Genomic DNA, 18,142 nt, shown 5'->3' on the forward strand with positions numbered 1-18,142 from the left:
CCTGAAAAACGGGGATAGATCACTACTGGTTTTTAATTCTGTGAGTAGACCGCTGTCTCTTGGGAGTTGGCCACCCCTGCCTTAGAAGAAGCCACCTTGACCTTGAAGCCTGAGCAATGCTGACTGGATAATCTGGTGGTGGGAAGTGGCAGAGGCAAATGAACTGGGAAACTCCACCCCATCCACCTAATAAACCTTGAACTTACAGTCTTTGATGGAACCTCTGACGATGCTGTCTGGATCCAACTCCTCATGAGACAGAAAGACTCGGAGACGCTTCAGAGACACACTGGCCTAGGCAACAAAGCCGAGAGGTTGCTCAAATGAAGCATACCTCTTGCATTTCATTTTCGGGCGTCCGCCAATTTTGCTCTCACAAAATTTTGGCCAGACGATGCAAAACAAACACATGGAATCTGATGGCACAGGATGTGCTTGCTGCCACTAGTTTAGGTGGCTTTAAGAAGCGGATTAGGTGTATTCCGTAGGAATTTCCCCCCTCCTTTTGTGGAACTGCTCTTCCCAAAAGGACCCACCTGGCAACAATCTTATTCGTCATTTCGGCACGAGGCAATGAGATTATTAAGTTTTTCATTGGCACTTACGTGATGCCTTATAAAATAAATTCTCCAGGCATTGTACAACCCCCGCCTCTCAATACATTAATGCTAAAGCAATAGTACAATACACTAGGCTCCAGGCCCACCAAAGCAAACAGGACATGAAGGCTGGCAACATCAACCCTGCCCTGTGGGGAATCCCTTGCAGATGACGCCAGCGCTTGGAGACAGACAGGTCATGCATCCACAGCAGCAACCAGAGGAGGAATGACCGCTGGGCAGAGCACAGAGAGAAGAAACACCATGGTGCATCTGCAGCAGACGCCTTCATCTGCCCCAGCTGGAACAAAATATAGTCCTCCTGTATCAGTCTCTACAGCCACAGCAGGCGCTGCGACTCTCCAACAGTATGACTTCACCCCCAAAGGTGCACTCCTCCATTGTCTCCTGAGACAGACAGATGCCAAGCAGTACAATTCAAATCTATGGTGCGATCTATCAAATACCAATAACTGTGATAACCAAGTGCAACCTCCAGGAAGGAGGCCACCAAATCCCAGCTGCTCTGGGTCAACCATGGGAGGGAGCTGCTGCCTTCGTGCCCCAATTAAGGGCTGCCCAGAAGCAACACGGGGGGCCCCCCAGCCTCCTTATTTGGCCTTTAGAAATCCCTGCAAGGCTACAACACTCGCTGGCTTGTTCTGCACCCTGAGTGCTTTCGCTTGTTTTCCAGCCCAGGAGTTGTGTCTCCTTGTGGCCAGTCTACCCGGGGCCACATTCCAGTAGTGAGCAAGGACAGGAGCAAAAGAATATGCATGAGACTCTTAACTGTGTACAGCTGGGTGCAGTCCCCTGCCCCCTGCCCGCCCCCGGCCAAAGGCAACTGCTTGCAAAGAAACCCTTACTTGCACGATGCTGCTGATGACCATCGGAAGGATGTTCAGGGGGAACCGGAGGATGTTAAACAACGCCAGCGACACAAAGGCCTTCTGAGCATCCAGGACATTCTGGTCGGCAGTTTTCACAAAAACAGCAAATGTTGACAGAGCAACCTGGAAAAAAGAGAAATCAATGACATGTTGTGCCTGGTTTTGTGTGCATGTGTGTGTGTGTGTGTGTGTGTGTGTGTGTGTGTGTATCTACACCTACACACACACACACACACACACACACACACAAATTGCATCTTTATAAAAAGGAGGGAGAAAGAGCAATTCCACTTTGCCTGTTTACTGCAGCCTTTGTCCAACTTGATATCCTCTATGTTTTGGACTACAACTCCCATCAGACCCGTGGCTTATTGGAGTTGTAGTCCAAAGCATCTTGGAGGGCGCCATGTTAGGGAAGGCTGTATTTTTTTCAGTAAAAAGACATGTGTGGGGGTTTTGGGGGAGGTGGAGAGAGATGACACTTTGGTACCAAAAAACCAGTGTCTTCAGAAAAATGTTGAGCCCAGGGAGGAGATATGTCCCTGAGGCCAGACCCCTTGCATAGGCAAGAGAAAGTGTGGGTAAGCCCTCAGTTGGGGCATGACAGCCCCATGGCGTAGACAATGCAGATGGATAAGCAGGTATAAATATTTGGAATAAAGTCTTTCGAAAAGCTATAGGATGGAGAGACTTGCAATGGGCTCTTTGGTGCTCTCGAGAAGGTGCTTTGGGCCTACATCTTAGGAGGACCTTTCAGCAACAAAGCACTTAAATCAAAGGGTTCCTTTTCAAAACAGCTCTTGATTATTTTGCTGTTCTTAAGAACACCCGCGGTGGACTTAACAGGCTTCCTGCACATGGGCGTGGCTGGGTCACTCATTGTCCTCAGGACTGTGCAAATATTAGTGTTGTGTAGAGAACGTGCAGAAAGGCGTTTCACATTGCAAACAGTGAACCATGACTGGGGTCCACACTCCAGGCCAGGCAAGTGGCGCCCTTTGTTTGAGCCCAGCGCAGCAAACCATCTTCATGCAATCAGAACCCAATCCAGCTGGTGAAAAATAAGCATTACAGAACATGGCTTTATATAGGAGGTTCCTGTGCTGCCCTGACTAGTTGGAAAGATAGTAAAGGTAAAGGGACCCCTGACCATTAGGTCGAGTCTCGGACGACTCTGGGGTTGCAGCGCTCATCGCGCTTTATTGGCCGAGGGAGCCGGCGTACAGCTTCTGGGTCAGCATGACTAAGCCGCTTCTGGCGAACCAGAGCAGTGCACGGAAACGCCGTTTACCTTCCCGCCAGAGTGGTACCTATTTATCTACTTGCACTTCGACGTACTTTTGAACTGATAGTTTGGCAGGAGCAGGGACCAAGCAACGGGAGCTCACCCTGTCTCGGGGATTCAAACTGCTGACCTTCTGATTGGCAAGCCCTAGGTTCTGTGGTTTAACCCACAGCGCCACCCAGACTCAAATCGGCTCTAAGCAACAGATTAAGGCTGGAAAAGACCATAAAGTCTTTTTGCCAACACCTGCCCAAGGACGGATGCTGTCAAGAAGTTAGGTGGGTGATGACCAGGGAGGGGGATTTTTTTCTTGGTGGTGGCACATGGAATGTCCTCCCCAGGGAGGCTTGCCTGGCACTAAACCTAAAACACTTCCTTTTCAATGCAAGATCTTCTGAAACTGCCCAAGCCTTTCAGGCAAGAGCAGCTTTATTAAATTCTGTTGGTTTTATTGCTCCAACTGTGTTTTGGTTTTGTTTTTTGCTGCTCCAGCACCATTAATGCTTTCTTCTTGCTATTGGGTTATTTTACATTCTTTCTTTCTTTTTTGGTAGCAGTTGCTCTAGGATTTGTTTAAGCTGAAGGACGGCATAAAAATGTACTATGGCTGCAATCCTAAGACTGGTGGTGGCAGGGCTGGGAAAGCTGGTGTTCTGGTCTGAACACCCATCCAACGCCTTTGCTGGGCCCTTGTTTATTTCACAAGACTTATATACCGCTTGGTTGTAATAAAACCTCAAAGCAATTTACAAAAAGAAGGGACCAGGGAGGAAGTAAGGTCAGAGGGCAGCACTTGTGCTCCTTGTATGCTCTGCTTTCCCCTTTTCTTTTCTTTTTTTGACAACAGGAAAAGGGGAAGGGAAATCCCTGGGAAAGATTTGGGCCAGCTTCTAAGCTGGTCTAAATCTCTCTCTCTCTCTCTGGTTTGGTGATGTTCTGGGGGACCAAGAGAACTTTGGATCTTTTGGACCCAAACCATGTCCCAGCCCTCTCCCCCAGCATGCAACCTTTCTTGTTCCTACTGACATCAATTGGGCAAAGGTGTCTGAAGTTTCCCACAGCGGGCAGGGATTCCCCAGGCCACAGGACTGCATGCTGCATAAAATGAAATAAACACTGGGCAAGAAGAATCTCCTAGCTTGAATGACGACAGCATGACAAAAATACAATGTATGTTAATATTCTTGTAGCATTCCCTCTTTGAATGAGCGCCCAGATGTGTGGCAAGCGACATGCAGAGTTCTATGCACAGAAAACAGCAATCTGTAAGAATACCATCTACCAGCAGCTTTTTGAAAGCACTGCTTTACTCACCAGGAACGGGGCACACACCCACGTGAACGTCCCCACTGCAGAGAGGTAAGCGGACTTTTTGAGCACCTTCAGCTCTTCCTGTCTGATCCCCAGGACTTTCTCTTTGAAGGCTAATTCCCAGGCATAAAGTTTTAGCACTTTGATCCCATTGAGAATTTCATTCATCAGCTTAATCCGGTTGTCCTTGCAATTCATGTGAGCAACCTGAAACGAACCCAATCAAAACAAAAGCAAGTTGAGGCAGCTCTCTCTCTCTCCCAAGTCGGCCTGCGATAAAACTTTTGAACAGTAGCCGTCATTTTAAAATGTTGTTGTTGGGTTTCTTTGTAGCTCTGAGCTATAAAATGAGGCGGCTTTAAGAAATGGAAACTGTGTTTTGTAAAACTTACAACTGACACGTGCTAGCAAGCCATCAATAGGAAAGGAACAAAGAAATGGTTGCAGGTGAAAGCATTAGACTGGCTTGAGTAGCTCCTTCACAAGACAGGAAGGCTGAAAACACCACTGATAGATGTAGATGTTTTAGCAACATCTTAGTTTTGTAGCAGCATCTTAGTTAACGATGTGATTTGCCTAACCTTGCAAAACAAGTCCAGAGGCGTCATTAGCCCTTGAGTACACTAAACATACGTGTTTAGTTATCTGGGGTCTAAGCAGAAAGAACCATCTTTTGCAAGATCACTTAGAGAAGGTTCTTTCCCACCAGAGGTGCATAGTGATTTACAAGCAGGGTTGACCGTCACATCAGACCACAAGATACTGATCTTGCTATTACTGGCTGGTATGGTAATTTGCAACATTCTTCCGTGAGGCACAATCGACAGGAAGTCTCAACACGTGCCTTAAGAGATGGACTCAATTGTTCTTGTGCAGAAAGGAAGTCTCTTACCTGATAGGTCTTTGTTTTCATTGCTATCACAGCATTGACTGGAACCAGGAGCAGCATGACAGCCACACCGGCCAACACCGAGGCACCTAAATTCTAAAGAGAGCATGTTTAGAATGCAGCATAACAGAAGCACAAAAAACCCGCGGTCCAAATAGTAACCTAGAAGGTGAACCGTTGCAGGAATGAGCAGGTACTTTCCTGCCTTTTAGCCAGAGGAAACTGGGGAAGAGTGATGAGTGGGAGAGCACCTGCCTTGAAGGCACAGAGCACAGAGCCCCCCCCCCCCCGATTCAACCCCTGCCATTTCTAGTTAAGAGGTTCAAGTAACAGAGTGTGGGAGAAACTGACGAGCCACTGCCAGTCAGAGGAGACAGGAGTCTGATTCGCAGCTTTGCATATTCAGATTCCAGTCATTAGTTGAGGGTTACAGCATGAGAGTGTCAAAGAGCGAGCTGGCAGTAAATCACACCATTCAAAGTTGGAGCTAGCTCTTTATTAACGGTTGGTTGTCAGGCCTAATGGGCACAACAGCTCATCCTCAGCAGGTCCGACCCCATGAATCAGTTGCGAAGACTGAAAGTCCCTGCCTCCCCAGGGCTTTCCCCAAACAATTAGAGACTGTGCCTGCATGGGCCTGCCACTGCTCTGCCCATTTCAGCTCTCTTCTGGTTCTGGGAGACCAGCAGGGAGGGAAGCTTAACACAGGAGGATGGGGAGACATCCATGACTCTGTGTCAAGCCTGACTCATCTCTGCTTCTTGCCTCCCTCCTCCCCTGCTTCAGTTTCTGCCTCTGATTCTGGACTTCTCTCTGCCACAGATTCTCCCTGCTCACAAAACTCTTCAGCTTCTGACACCTCCTCCCCCCAGTCTTCTCCCTGTGACTACTCATCATTGTCCCACCGCCACTCCCTGGGCTCTGAGCCTTCTTCCCTTGATGGTTCCCCAGCTGGTTCCGTCCACCATTCCTCTGCATCTTACCAGTCCAAGACAGAGAGCTGCCTGCACTTCTTTCCCTTCCCTGCTATCCCATCCTGGATTCTGAAGCCCTAATCCTTTAATGACAGGATTCTGGCTTTCCCTTGAGTAAAATAAGCACCATTGTTTAGCTACAGTAAAGGAAACAATGGACGCACAGTGCTTTTACCTGCCACAGTAAACAGAGAGCCAGTATGACTTGCAAAGGTGCAGACCAGACCATGTTGATGTAGGTAGCCAAGTCCATGAACCTCTGGGCATCCACTGACATCAGGTTGACAATTTCTCCAACCGTAGATGTCTTCCTTGCTGAATTTGTGATGACCAAGGCCTTGGCAGGGTAGAGGAGAGGAAGACAAAATGAAAAGTCCAGAGGCTGGAAGGTTTGCTGGGGCATAAAGAACTTTGATTGGCAAAATCCTACTTCCTTAGATGCAGAGGTTTGGCAGCGAAGGTGCTGGATAAACACACACACACATATATATAAACACATGAACTAAAGGGAAGCCAAGCATGGGCTTAAAGTTTGGGACAGAATGCTCTCAAATGGAAAAACTGTCATGCCTAGAGCTTTAGAAATCAAAAGAATTTTTCTTTCCCTCTTAAAAAAATAACCTCCAAAGGTTTTGGATAGGTCATACCTATAAGCCAGAAACATCAATTAAATAGTGAGAGGTTAACTAAATAGGCATATATCATCAAACAAGTTGAGTTTATTAACTTGCTAGATGGTATGCAGACGGTGTTTGGTGGTAGAGCACATTCTTTTGAAAGGAGGAGCTCCCACTACCAACCTCTGGCATCTTCGACTAATCAGGGAGGTGGTGACTGGAAAGATCTCTTTTAGCCATGGACCCTGAGGAGCTACTACTAATCAGGACAGGCAATACTGGGTGAAATGAACAGCTGGCGTGAACTGGTGTAAGACTGTCCTGTCATCGTTTCTGATAGAAGCAGGCAGTGTCTCTAAGGTGAATTTGGATCCCATTCAAAACAAACATCACCAAGGAGAAAGGAATGAAAATGCCACTGGGAGCATAGGAAGCTGGCTTAATATGTAGCCGGACTATCTATCCATTGAGCTCAGTATTGTCCACACTAATGACTGGCAGCTGCTCTCCAGGGATCCAGACAGGGAACGTTCTCAGCCCTAACTGGTAGGGAACTTCACGCAAAGAAGCCACAGCCCTTCTTCCAGTTGAGTAATTAGAGCACATCGGCTGCATTTGCCATCTGGAGTAAGCCATTCCCCAAAGGATAAGGGGCAGCGTTGCTAAGCTACGCTTCTAGGGTGGAAGTCATTTGTGAGCAGCTGCAGCCAGGGCAGCGTCTCGAGATGTGGGCGAGGATCGTTACAGCTCCCTATGCAGCTGGGGACAAATGCAGCAATGCTACCCCAGCCTAAAGTTAAAGCCAACCGTGGAGGTTTAGGATGAAAGCTTATTGAGAGAGACATTTAGTCTAGTTCACTGCGAGTGCCAATTCCTGTGGATAAAGTGATGTCAGGTGGGGTTAGGGTATACATCTGCAGGTCTCTACCTTCCGATAGACTGCACCGATCACAGCTGTTTTAAGCCTCATCCCCGTCACGAAGCAGATGTGGAAGTACTGGTGGAGGACCAGAGTCTGCAGGCCGGTGGAGACGAAGAGGAGTGCTGTGTACAGGTAGCCTTGCCAATTGGGGGCGTTCTTGTCATTCACAAAGTTGATGAGCAACCTGCAAACGAAGCAGGCATTTGAAAGGAAGCCAGCGAAAAGCCCTGGTTAGCCAGTGAGCGAGGGAAGTTCACCACCTCCAGTTCCCTACAGGTGCAAAGATGGCGTGGGCCTGCAGGGAAACGAGACTGAAAACAGGTCAATTAAAGAGGAGGGGGTGTGGAATTCCAACCAGCTCTTAAATGCAAATATTTTTGAAGTGGCTAACGAAAGAAACAGACGACAATACAATTTTACAGCTGTAAGGTCTCCTAAAATCCAATTAAATAGCTGCTAAAAATATACTTGAACACATGGGCAAATTAAAAGTTTTTTGTTTTTTTAAAAAATATCCTTGACTGACACTTAATGGTATGGACCAGGCAAGCAGCCTAGGGAAAGCGTTCTGCAGAGCCACCACTAAAGAGGCCATTGGCGATCCTTGATTATTTCAGAGTGCTGCCTTTGCTGTGCAATAACCCACCCAGGGAGATTTAAAGTGGGGGAAATACATAACTTATGAGACCGGACAGACTTCCAAGCATGTCATGCATAAGGGAGGTTTTTGTGGGTTTGTTTATTTGGCTTTCTTACCCCTCCCTCCACCACAGTAAGATTCCAGGGGTTACAATTGTATAAAAATTAGAATCAGTTAAAACAAAGTGCGTTCCAAAGTACGGTGTGGGCTTGCCACTGAGATTTCAGCACCTCCTTCCCAAATATTTCCTTAAAAATCACATTGCCCGTGTTCTCTATCTAAAACTCCAGGGTGGAATGTTAAGAGAGAAGCACCGGAGTTTGATGGAAGAGCAAAATTTTTGCATTTATAAGGGTCAATCCCAGACAGCTCTGGCTAAAAGCAGAAGGCGGAAGGCAATGCAAAAGGCATCTCTCTGCTGAAGATCCTAGAGTGCTATTATGCACCAGAGAAGTTCATTTTGAACAAGATGAACAAATCCGCTTGACTTTCATATGAGGCACAGCCCATTTACATGGATCGCTGAGCAAAAGTACTAGAGTACAATTGCCGTTTTATGTGAACAAAGTGTTCCTACTCAAACACAGCCACATTGCCCTGCAGTGAAGGGGAAGGCCGGGAGAGGGTTAACATGCCATCTTCAGGGAAGATGTTCTGTACCTTCTCACCAAGGAATGCTTGAAAATCTTCCAAGGGGATTGCCAAGAGTGCCTCCAAATGCTGTGAAAACCGCTGTCGTAAGTGGAGGAACAGAAACACCATGTAAACTCCTGGACAGCAGTTTTCCTAAGCGTGCCAGACTGTATGAAATCTGGGGACGCCTACTTCTCGTTCTGATGAGTGGGAAAGTGGGAAATGGCTAGCTCAGGCATCCCCAAACTCGGCTCTCCAGATGTTTCGGGACTACACTCCCATCATCCCTGACCGCTGGTCCTGTTAGCTAGGGATGATGGGAGTTGTAGTCCCCAAACATCTGGAGGGCCGGGTTTGAAGGTGCCTGGGCTGGGAGACCCAAGTAAACCAACTCTCTGCTTTATAAAGGGAAGAGGAGCATCAAAAGCAATCAACAACAACCCATGGAAAAGTTTGATAGCAGCAGCAACTATCCATGCACTCTACAGTGATGGGAGCAAGACAGCGCTCTGCTTACCTTAAGAGTTCAGGTCCTGTAAACATCATAAGGTCATGGAAGGCCTTGAAGAGGAAACTCATGAGGAAGTATGGCCCAAACGACTTGTATAAGACCTTAGCAAGAGACGGCTCCTTGTCCCTTTGAGAAGGTTTAATGATCAGAGCTTCAGCTTCTTCCGTCACATCCCCGTTCGAGCCACTGGATTTTGTAGGTTTCTTGGGCGAGTACAGCATTGGCGTCGAGAGCCTATCGAAACAGAAGCGTCCAGAGATTCTGTATTCACTGGCATACTTTATTTGCACACAACGTGTACTTATGGTATTTTCATATTTCTTTATTACAACTGTGAAAAAAATGGTGTAGAATTCATCGCCGCCACCGCCCACTCCAGATATTGCTGGACTACAGCTCCTAACATCCCTTGAATGCTGGCCAGGAATTGGCAAGCCAACATCACCTGGTGAGCAAGTTTCTAACCCCAGGTACAGGTGGCAGGTCAGGTGCAGTTCTCCACCTGGCCATTAGCTGCTGCTTTTTGTGAGGGGTGGAGGGAGAGACGAGGGCGGTGGCCACATGCAAAAGGAGTCAAGTTGCCTGCATGTTTAGTAGCCATATAGAAGAGAGAATTGCAGCAGCTTTACCTTGCGTGACAGGCTAGGCTCGCTGAAATATTCTCTGAGACGCCGCAGGTATAGGGCGGTATATAAATTCAATAAATAATAATAATAATAATCTGTTAAAGGTGCACCCTCGCTTCTTTTGCATCTGGCTGCTTTAAATAAGAGGGAAATGGGTTTCAAAGTTATGCAAAGTCTTGCATCTGTAAGAAAGTCAAAGAAGAGGCGGAAAATGCCTTGGCAGAGAAGCAGGCCTGCGTTCCTTGGAAATAAGTCAGGGAGGCCCATGCGTGGCCCATGGGGGTCGTTTAAGCGGTCCATGGACCCCCGCCGCCCGCTCAGGGACCCCTGCTGCCCGCTCAGTCGGCTCCCATGCACCACACTAAATCGGTGCAGAGCAGAGCAGAGACCGCCTTCCGCGACGCTGGCCAGCTTCCCATTGGCTGCAGGAAGCTCCGGCCCAACGCAGCGTCTGCGGAACCATGTACCGGCCCAAGCCACAAAAACTCTTCCGACCCCTGCTATAAACCATCCGTTAATTTTGGAACTGCCTGCGTGCAACTCTGTTTCGGAGTCTGAGGCTCTGAATAGCTGCAAGGCAGGGTTTGCGATTCAGCTACTCATTGACTTTTTTGCCTTCTCCCCTCTCCTGGACTCACCCAGCGTTTCTCGTCTTTTGCAGAGCCAGGACAGAAACGGTTGAGGAGCCCCTCCCCCCCCTCATGCTTTCTGTTTTACAGACTTTGTTGTAGAAAGGAAGTTTACAGAGAAAATGAAAGGTGAAACCTCAGTGGAGTTATATCAAGAATGATTTGCACTACCCCCTACAAGCCCTAGCCAGCACAAGGAATGATACTCTAGCAACATCTGGCAGCCACAGGCTCCCCACCTTTGGATTCTTAGTAGTTTAACACTGACGGTAAACTTAAAATAATTACGTTTTTGCCTTCGCATACTCCTTCGCCCAGTTCTGAACCATACCAGGCACCACTTCTTCAGATGTGTCCTCCTTGTTTAACGACCACAGGTCTTTCGCTTCCAATGGCTGCCGATATCCTTGAATCATCAACCTACGTTAGAAAATGTGCAGCAGTTAGTCAAAGAGTGCATAGAAAATCAGAAAACCGAGGCCTTCCCCCCTGCAAGCCAAAAGTTATAGAAACAGCTGCAATTTCTCCTCTACGGAATAGCACAGCAATTGGCACCATGGTTTTATAGTGTGATATAATCCCTCTCTCTAGAACAATATGGCCTCCCTCAAAAGCTCTCCATTCTTCTCCAGTCATGGGTAGCTTGTGGCTCAGGGTCCCTTCTATCCTTGAAACGAGATCGGCTTGGCCTTAGGGTGGAACTTTTTTGCTGCTTGCGTCTATTTTACAAAAATAGAAAAAGCTTTCTTTACTGTATTCAGCTGAACTCTTTTTACCTGGTTACTGCTGTTTTACACAACTGTATTTATTCTATTCAGGGACGCGGGTGGCGCTGTGGGTAAAAGCCTCAGCGCCTAGGGCTTGCCGATCGAAAGGTCGGCGGTTCGAATCCCCGCGGCGGGGTGCGCTCCCGCTGCTCGGTCCCAGCGCCTGCCAACCTAGCAGTTCGAAAGCACCCCCGGGTGCAAGTAGATAAATAGGTACCGCTTACCAGCGGGAAGGTAAACGGCGTTCCGTGTGCTGCGCTGGCTCGCCAGATGCAGCTTTGTCACGCTGGCCACGTGACCCGGAAGTGTCTCCGGACAGCGCTGGCCCCCGGCCTCTTGAGTGAGATGGGCGCACAAACCCAGAGTCTGTCAAGACTGGCCCGTTTGGGCAGGGGTACCTTTACCTTTTACCTTTTTATTTATTCTATTCTATTTACGCTGCTGCTGTTTTTTAAGTACAGTGGTACCTCCGGTTGCGCACGGGATTCGTTCCGGAGCTCCGGTTGGATCCCAAGGAATTCGCAACCAGAGGGGCTGCTTCTGTACCTCTGTGCATGCGCGCGCAAAGCCCAGAAAAACACTTCTTTGTTTGCCGCATATACGTTACCGGAGGTGAAAGCAACTAGAGTTACCACTTAGTTGGTCTTTACTTAGTTGGTCTTTAAGGTGCTACTGGAAGGAATTTTTTTATTTTGACTATGGCAGACCAACACGGCTACCTATCTGTAACTAGAGTTACCACTGTATTTGTTTTCATGCTGCTTTTTAATAATAATAATATTGCATATTACTTTGGGCATCGCCCAGTGGCAAAACCACTTACAGAGAACTGCAAGTATATATAATCAGTATTTCTGTAGCAGAAACATATGAAATGCAAACATAGGTGAACGCCTTAGACCAGCAGCACTAAGCTCCACTAGATGGGTGCTGGACAACAATTCCCATCATCCCGGATCATTGGCCATTGTGGCTGAGGCTGATGGGAGTGGTCAATGACACCCCCATCCCTGCCTTAGGTAAGAAAAGAGGAAGGAAGGAAGGAAAACTGAGAGAGAAGGAAAGAGAAAGAAGGAAAGAAAGCGGCCAGCCCACTGTCTTTGAGAATTTCAATGCTTCACCCCTCAAATATGCTGTTATTCATATGGTCATTGGTTTATTTCACTTGGAATTCTTGATACACAACCGTTTTTGTTTCTCATTTCTTTCTAAGGAGGAGCCAGCACCCAATATGACTTATATGTCAAACTGCCAAGGATAACAGAGCCTCGAGCAAACCTTAAACAGGCATAGGGAAAGTAGGTTGATGGAGCTCAAATGTGAACCATTTGTCCTCTTACCCAGTGATCCACCAGAATGTGATCCTGGACAGAAAAGAAGCGCTGGATTCCGGGCAGGGATTCTAAGGAGTGAAAAATATTCAACCTGTTACAAATCAGATTTAATATTTCTGCTTTTCTGCAGAATGTAACATCCAAGTGCTTTTTCTTAATCCCAACAAACCTTGCCACACCTAGTTTCTCATTTCCATGCCGAATTTTAGTTGTATTATACACGCTAACTTGCACACAAACACTAAGGGTTCCCATTTAACATTATGAATTCAGTTCAATAATGCGTGCCAAATTAAAACCAAGCACGTAGATGGCACGTCTCACAAAACCCCAGCATGTGTATGTATATAACACATGAGAAACATTTTCAAATGGAGCTCTCTAACAGCGATAGGGAGAAGTACCAGATTTTTTTGGGGGGGAGGGGAGGTTTTATCATGCTGAACCCCCAAATTGGAGCCACTAGCTAATTCTCAGCTGCAAGGCCACACTCCCTGCCTCTGCAATTAGACTCTAAGTTTTAAACAACATGTTCGAGAACACAGGAAGCTGCCTCAGAGCACCTCCTTTGCCTGTACCATGTCCCAAGGCTGACCCTGACATCTCCAGCTAAAGGCCCCCAATCGAAATCCTGGATGATGCTAGTATTATTTATGCCGGCAGGTAAGACTCCTGCAGGATTTCAGGCAGGGGCCTTTGGCTGGAGAGGCCAGAGGCCGAGCTTGAGATCTTCTACATGCAATGGAGCTGGCTCTGTCTCTGAGCTATACTGCCCTTCACTCAAATCCTCCTGCCACAAACCGAAAAATATTCGTCAACTGGAATCAGTGCTGCTTGGCTCCAAAAGCACCTTAGCGCACATATGGCAAGGATGTCAGCGGTTTTATTAGAGCTATCAGGAAAAACTTTCCCTTCCCCAGCGTCAGAAACCCGCAGCCAAACTAGAAAATATTCGGCGTCTCAGTTCCTCCCAACAGGTTAAAGGCCCAGCCAATTATACAACATTAAGTCAGGGTTACGGAAAGGGCAGTCTCCCGGGCGGTGAGACATCGCTCAGTCCCTCACTTCCATTCTAGCTCAACGCCCAGCCCAACCGCATTGCTGAAAAGCAGCCGCCAACTTCAACAGAGAGCACATTGCCAAGGAGGAGAGCCCTTCGCACCAATCCTGGTTGGCGCTCCCTTCCTGGAGTGGTGAGCACAAAAGCCCACGGTGGCACTGCTCGAGTTCCTTTCCCCGGGAATGAGAAAGCTTATACTTTCTGTTCTGCAAAAGCTGTCTACTTATATGCCCCAAACAAATGAAATACCATGAAAATCCCTGAAACTAGAAGTAATCGACTAGAAATATTATCTTATGGAAATGGACTAAATAATAAAAATCAAAAAGTTTAAGGAAAAAGTTAGAAAAACCTAAAACTGAACAAAGCCTTAACTGGATGCCGGCTACAAACCTAGTTTCACTGAACTATTCAGTTTCCTCAGAAGGAAATAGAAAAATCACAAACCTTAAATGACCAAAATTCAAAGAAAGGGGGTAGAACTCCCAAAAATTCTGAAGTATTATAATCCTAGCTCGACTTAGGTGAAGCAAAGGTCGTTTAAGGTTTATGATTTTCCTATTTCTTTCTGAGGAAACTGAATAGTTCAGTGAAACGAGGTTTGCCGCTGGCATCCCGTTAAGGCTTTGTTCAATTTTAGGTTTTTCTAATTTTTTCCCTTAAAACTTTTGATTTTTATTATTTAGTCCATTTCCATAAGATAATATTTCTAGTCGATTACTTCTCATTTCAGGGATTTTCACGGTATTTCATTTGTTTAGTGCAATTTCTCGGTTCCGTGACTGTATTTTTTCTACTGCTGTCTTCAGTCATACCTCGGGTTGAATATGCTTCATGTTGAGCATGTTCGAGTTGCGCTCCGCGGCAACCCAGAAGTAACGGAGCGTGTTACTTCCGGGTTTCGCCACTCACGCAGACGCTCAAAATGGCGTCATGCAGAAGCGGCGAAAAGCGACGCGTGTGTGTGCAGACATGCCATCGCTAGTTACGTTTGCTTCTGGATGCGAATGGGGCTCTGGAACAGATCCCATTCACATCCCGAGGTACCACTGTACTTATATGCCAGCTTTTGCCAACCTGCTGCTCTCTAGCCCTGGCTGGCTTTTGCTGCCAGACAGCTTCCACCAACACCCCAATCCCAGCCACCATGAACCTGCCTCGGCCTCTTGGCTTCACGACTACCTCACTTGGCCCGTTCTTATCACCACCACCACCTGCAGGAATTCGGCTGGGTCCAGGAAAAGGAAGAGGACTGCTTTGGGCACAAAGAGCCAAGCCGAGCGAGAACTCACTGCTCCTGGCCCAGCAACACAACACATTATAAAGTTATTTCTCCGGGCCGGAGACAAGGCACCCTCTGTGCTTGCTTTCCGCTGAACAGTCCAGAGTGTCCCTAACTTATCAAACAGCCGCTGGAGCCCCAACTGCCCTATTAATCATCTGTGTCTGGAAGCCTGTTTACATATGGCAGGGCTTGTGAGGTCAAAAACAACACATCGAGGCATGGTGGTGGTCCCCACCCTCTGGTGAAGGCGGAAAGCAGCAGCTAAAAAAACAAAAGCCAATATGCTCTTATGTATCATCTCAGGCGGATGAAACCAGGCACAAGTTATGCTTTGATTTAAAAGCAAGGAGAAAAAGCGGCCGCTACCACCCACCCGACCATGATTATTATTTCCAAAGGAATGCCAAGGGGGCGGCGTAAGGATCTCCCCGATTCCTCTCCTAGCTTTGGCACAGCTGGCACAACCACTGCTTGGTTACCGAGAGCGTTGTTGTGAAGTATAGAAGCAGCCAAGCACCTCCTGCATTATCGCATTCCTTCGTGTGCTCAAGTTTTCCATGGAAGAACACCATACGGACAACTCCCAAAAATAATAGAAAGCAGATCTGCATGGAAACCCCTCTGAACTACCAGAACAGCCAGTGGCCATTGATGAATATGGCTTAAAGGCAGTGAGATTCTCCGTTCTGGATCTGGGGAAAGGATGAACAAGCACAACGGGAAGGGGAGTCTGGGCCGACTGCTCGCCAGCCCCACCAGCATTTTGCTATCTATCAAAACTAAGCTACTTGCAAGAGCCAGAGAGCAAGATTTTATCTGCCCCAGAGATCAAAAGAGGCAGAGAATAGGCTGAAGACAAATATTTATGTTGGCAGAAGTCAGTGGCAACAGGTCAAACACGATGAAGGGCTTTGACTGCTCTTTCTGACTGATTGCATTCTTATTAGGAAGAAATGCGCCCCCCCCCCCGAAATGAATCAATTCACAGCAAAACAGTCGCTGTAACCAAAAAGACCCGAGTTCAGGTTCCAAGCAAATTCTGCCTTGGATTACATTACCATTCATTAGAGTCTTCATTAAGATATATTACTTAAACAATGTAACTCTAAATGGGCAGCAGCAGCAAGTACCATAATCTCTTCAGGTTTGCAACCCCTCGGATGAGGTAGCTCTCTACTCACAAACAGGGAACTGAAAGCAAGTCCCTAGAGTGGGTAAGATTTGAACACAGGCCTTTCCTTCTGGAGAACATTTCTAACCTAGACGTCCTATCCAGTTTTTAACCAGAATAACTGCTAACTTGTTTTGTTTACCTATTAAGAGTATCGTTTGCCATCGTTTCCATTTCGGAAGAGTGTTCTACCGCAACATGCAATCAGCCAGCAGTGCTACAGGGACAAGACTACTGTAAGAATTCGCACCCATTACAGGGGTTCTTCAAGCACTACATCAAGTGGTGGTTGGGCATAACAAAAATAAAACCAAAGGAATCTTGGGTTCACATATTCTGTTCTTTCTTGGCACTCCGAGATTAGCAACTTCTCAAACCTGGTTTCACAGTTTACTAATTGAAAGAACTGGGAAAGTAGAAATTGCTACCGAACCAGGAAGTCATCGATCAGTGGCTGGGTTGGGCAATCATTCCAGGGTATCCCGGCTTATTTCTCCTAATTTGTTAACCTATTGACATTAATCCACAGTTCCCCTTTTTCAAATGTAACAGGGAACTCTGGCTTAATAAAAGCCAGGATCATAGAACCATAGAATTGTAGAGTTGGAAGGGACCTCAAGGATCCTCTACTCCAGCCTTTCTCAACCTGTGGGTCCCCAGATGTTGTTGAACTACAACTCCCATCACCCCTAGCTATCAAGGCCAGAGCTCAGGGATGATGGGAGTTGTAGTCCAACCTCCTGCAATGCAAGAATATGCAGCTGTCCCGTATGGGGATTGAACTTCCAACCTTGACGTTATGAGCACCATGCTCTAACCAATTGAGCTACCCAGTGACAGTGAGCTGAAACCAGCATGCAGCGGGAAGAAGAATTATCGTCTCAACTGAGCCACTGTGTGAAAGGAAGGAGAAGCGTATGCAAGCCAAAAGTTTGTTCTCGTGTGTGTCTGAATGCCCCTGCTGGCTGCAGCTCAGAGCCAGAGCATCTGTTTTGCATGCTGAAGATCCCAGCTTCAACCCTCAATGGCATCTCCTGTTGGGCTGGTACATAATTCCTTCCTGAAACCCTGAAGAGCTGCTGCTGCAGCTGCTGCTGCCAGTCAGTGTAGAGAATTCTGAGCTAGATGGACCAATGGGCCTGACTTGGTATAAACCAGATACTTATGCAAGTAACTTTTATTCAAAGTCCAGTCATACCTTGGAAGTCGAACAGGATCCGTTCCGGAAGTCCATTCAACTTCCAAAATGTCCGCAAACCAAAGTGTGGCTTCTGATAGGCTGCAGAAAGCTCCTGCAGCCAATCAGAAGCAGTGGAAGCCCCGTCGGACGTTTGGCTTCCAAAAATAGTTTGCAAACTGGAACGGTCACTTCCAGGTTTGCGGCGTTCAGGAGCCAAAACGTTCGAGAACTAAGCTGTTCGAAAACCAAGGTACGATTATATACCTGCTGAAATGTGACTAAGTTAGGGACACTGATTTCAACCAGTTTTTTCCAGTTTTATCCCGCTGCTCAGCCCCAGCTCAAACTCCCAAACCAGCTCACCTGTTCACTAAAATCAGTATCATGGTCTGGCTAAGCAAATACATAAACCACCAGAGGCCATTTAAGTCCACAAGGTACATCACCGTCTAAAAATAAGAACTTGCAACTCTGGACCTAATTAAGAGCTAAATCACAACTGTCAAGCCGGGGAAATGGTGCTAATCCCACGAAACAGAGAGAAGGCCTGTGCACAAACGAGATACCAGAAATGACCGCTTCCCGGTTCGTGAGCCTCTTTGCAGAGATTTTTGAACAACAGTTTAGGATACACAGACACACAAGTTTCCACGCTGCAGTATTTATAGGACCAGAAAAATAGGAAGAAAATGACCTTTAAGAAACAAAACCACCAACAACAATTCGGCCAATAAACTTGCTTCTTTCTGGAAACTCTAAGAAGAGAGTTCCAGAATTCTTATTTTAAGATTTTGTTTGCATATAACATGGTCAAACAAA

At 47.0% G+C, this 18,142-nt stretch overlaps 1 protein-coding gene across 3 annotated transcripts in view; it reads right to left on the reverse strand.

The window, feature by feature from the left end:
- Positions 1-18,142, reverse strand: part of LOC309518961 (multidrug resistance-associated protein 1-like) — an 84,070-nt gene that overhangs the window by 38,495 nt on the left and 27,433 nt on the right. For all 3 annotated transcript variants that reach the window (XM_082199612.1, XM_082199611.1, XM_082199610.1), the window contains exons 6-14: positions 12,634-12,695; positions 10,815-10,946; positions 9,278-9,505; positions 7,494-7,671; positions 6,124-6,285; positions 4,978-5,070; positions 4,089-4,292; positions 1,466-1,612; positions 207-294 (exon numbers count right to left, since the gene is read on the reverse strand). In XM_082199612.1, the coding sequence (XP_082055738.1) occupies positions 207-294; positions 1,466-1,612; positions 4,089-4,292; positions 4,978-5,070; positions 6,124-6,285; positions 7,494-7,671; positions 9,278-9,505; positions 10,815-10,946; positions 12,634-12,695 (1,294 nt within the window). The remainder of the gene's footprint in view (positions 1-206; positions 295-1,465; positions 1,613-4,088; positions 4,293-4,977; positions 5,071-6,123; positions 6,286-7,493; positions 7,672-9,277; positions 9,506-10,814; positions 10,947-12,633; positions 12,696-18,142) is intronic.

This window comes from Podarcis vaucheri (assembly GCF_965113315.1).
Source record: "Podarcis vaucheri genome assembly, chromosome: 14".
NCBI classification, from domain to species: domain Eukaryota; kingdom Metazoa; phylum Chordata; class Lepidosauria; order Squamata; family Lacertidae; genus Podarcis; species Podarcis vaucheri.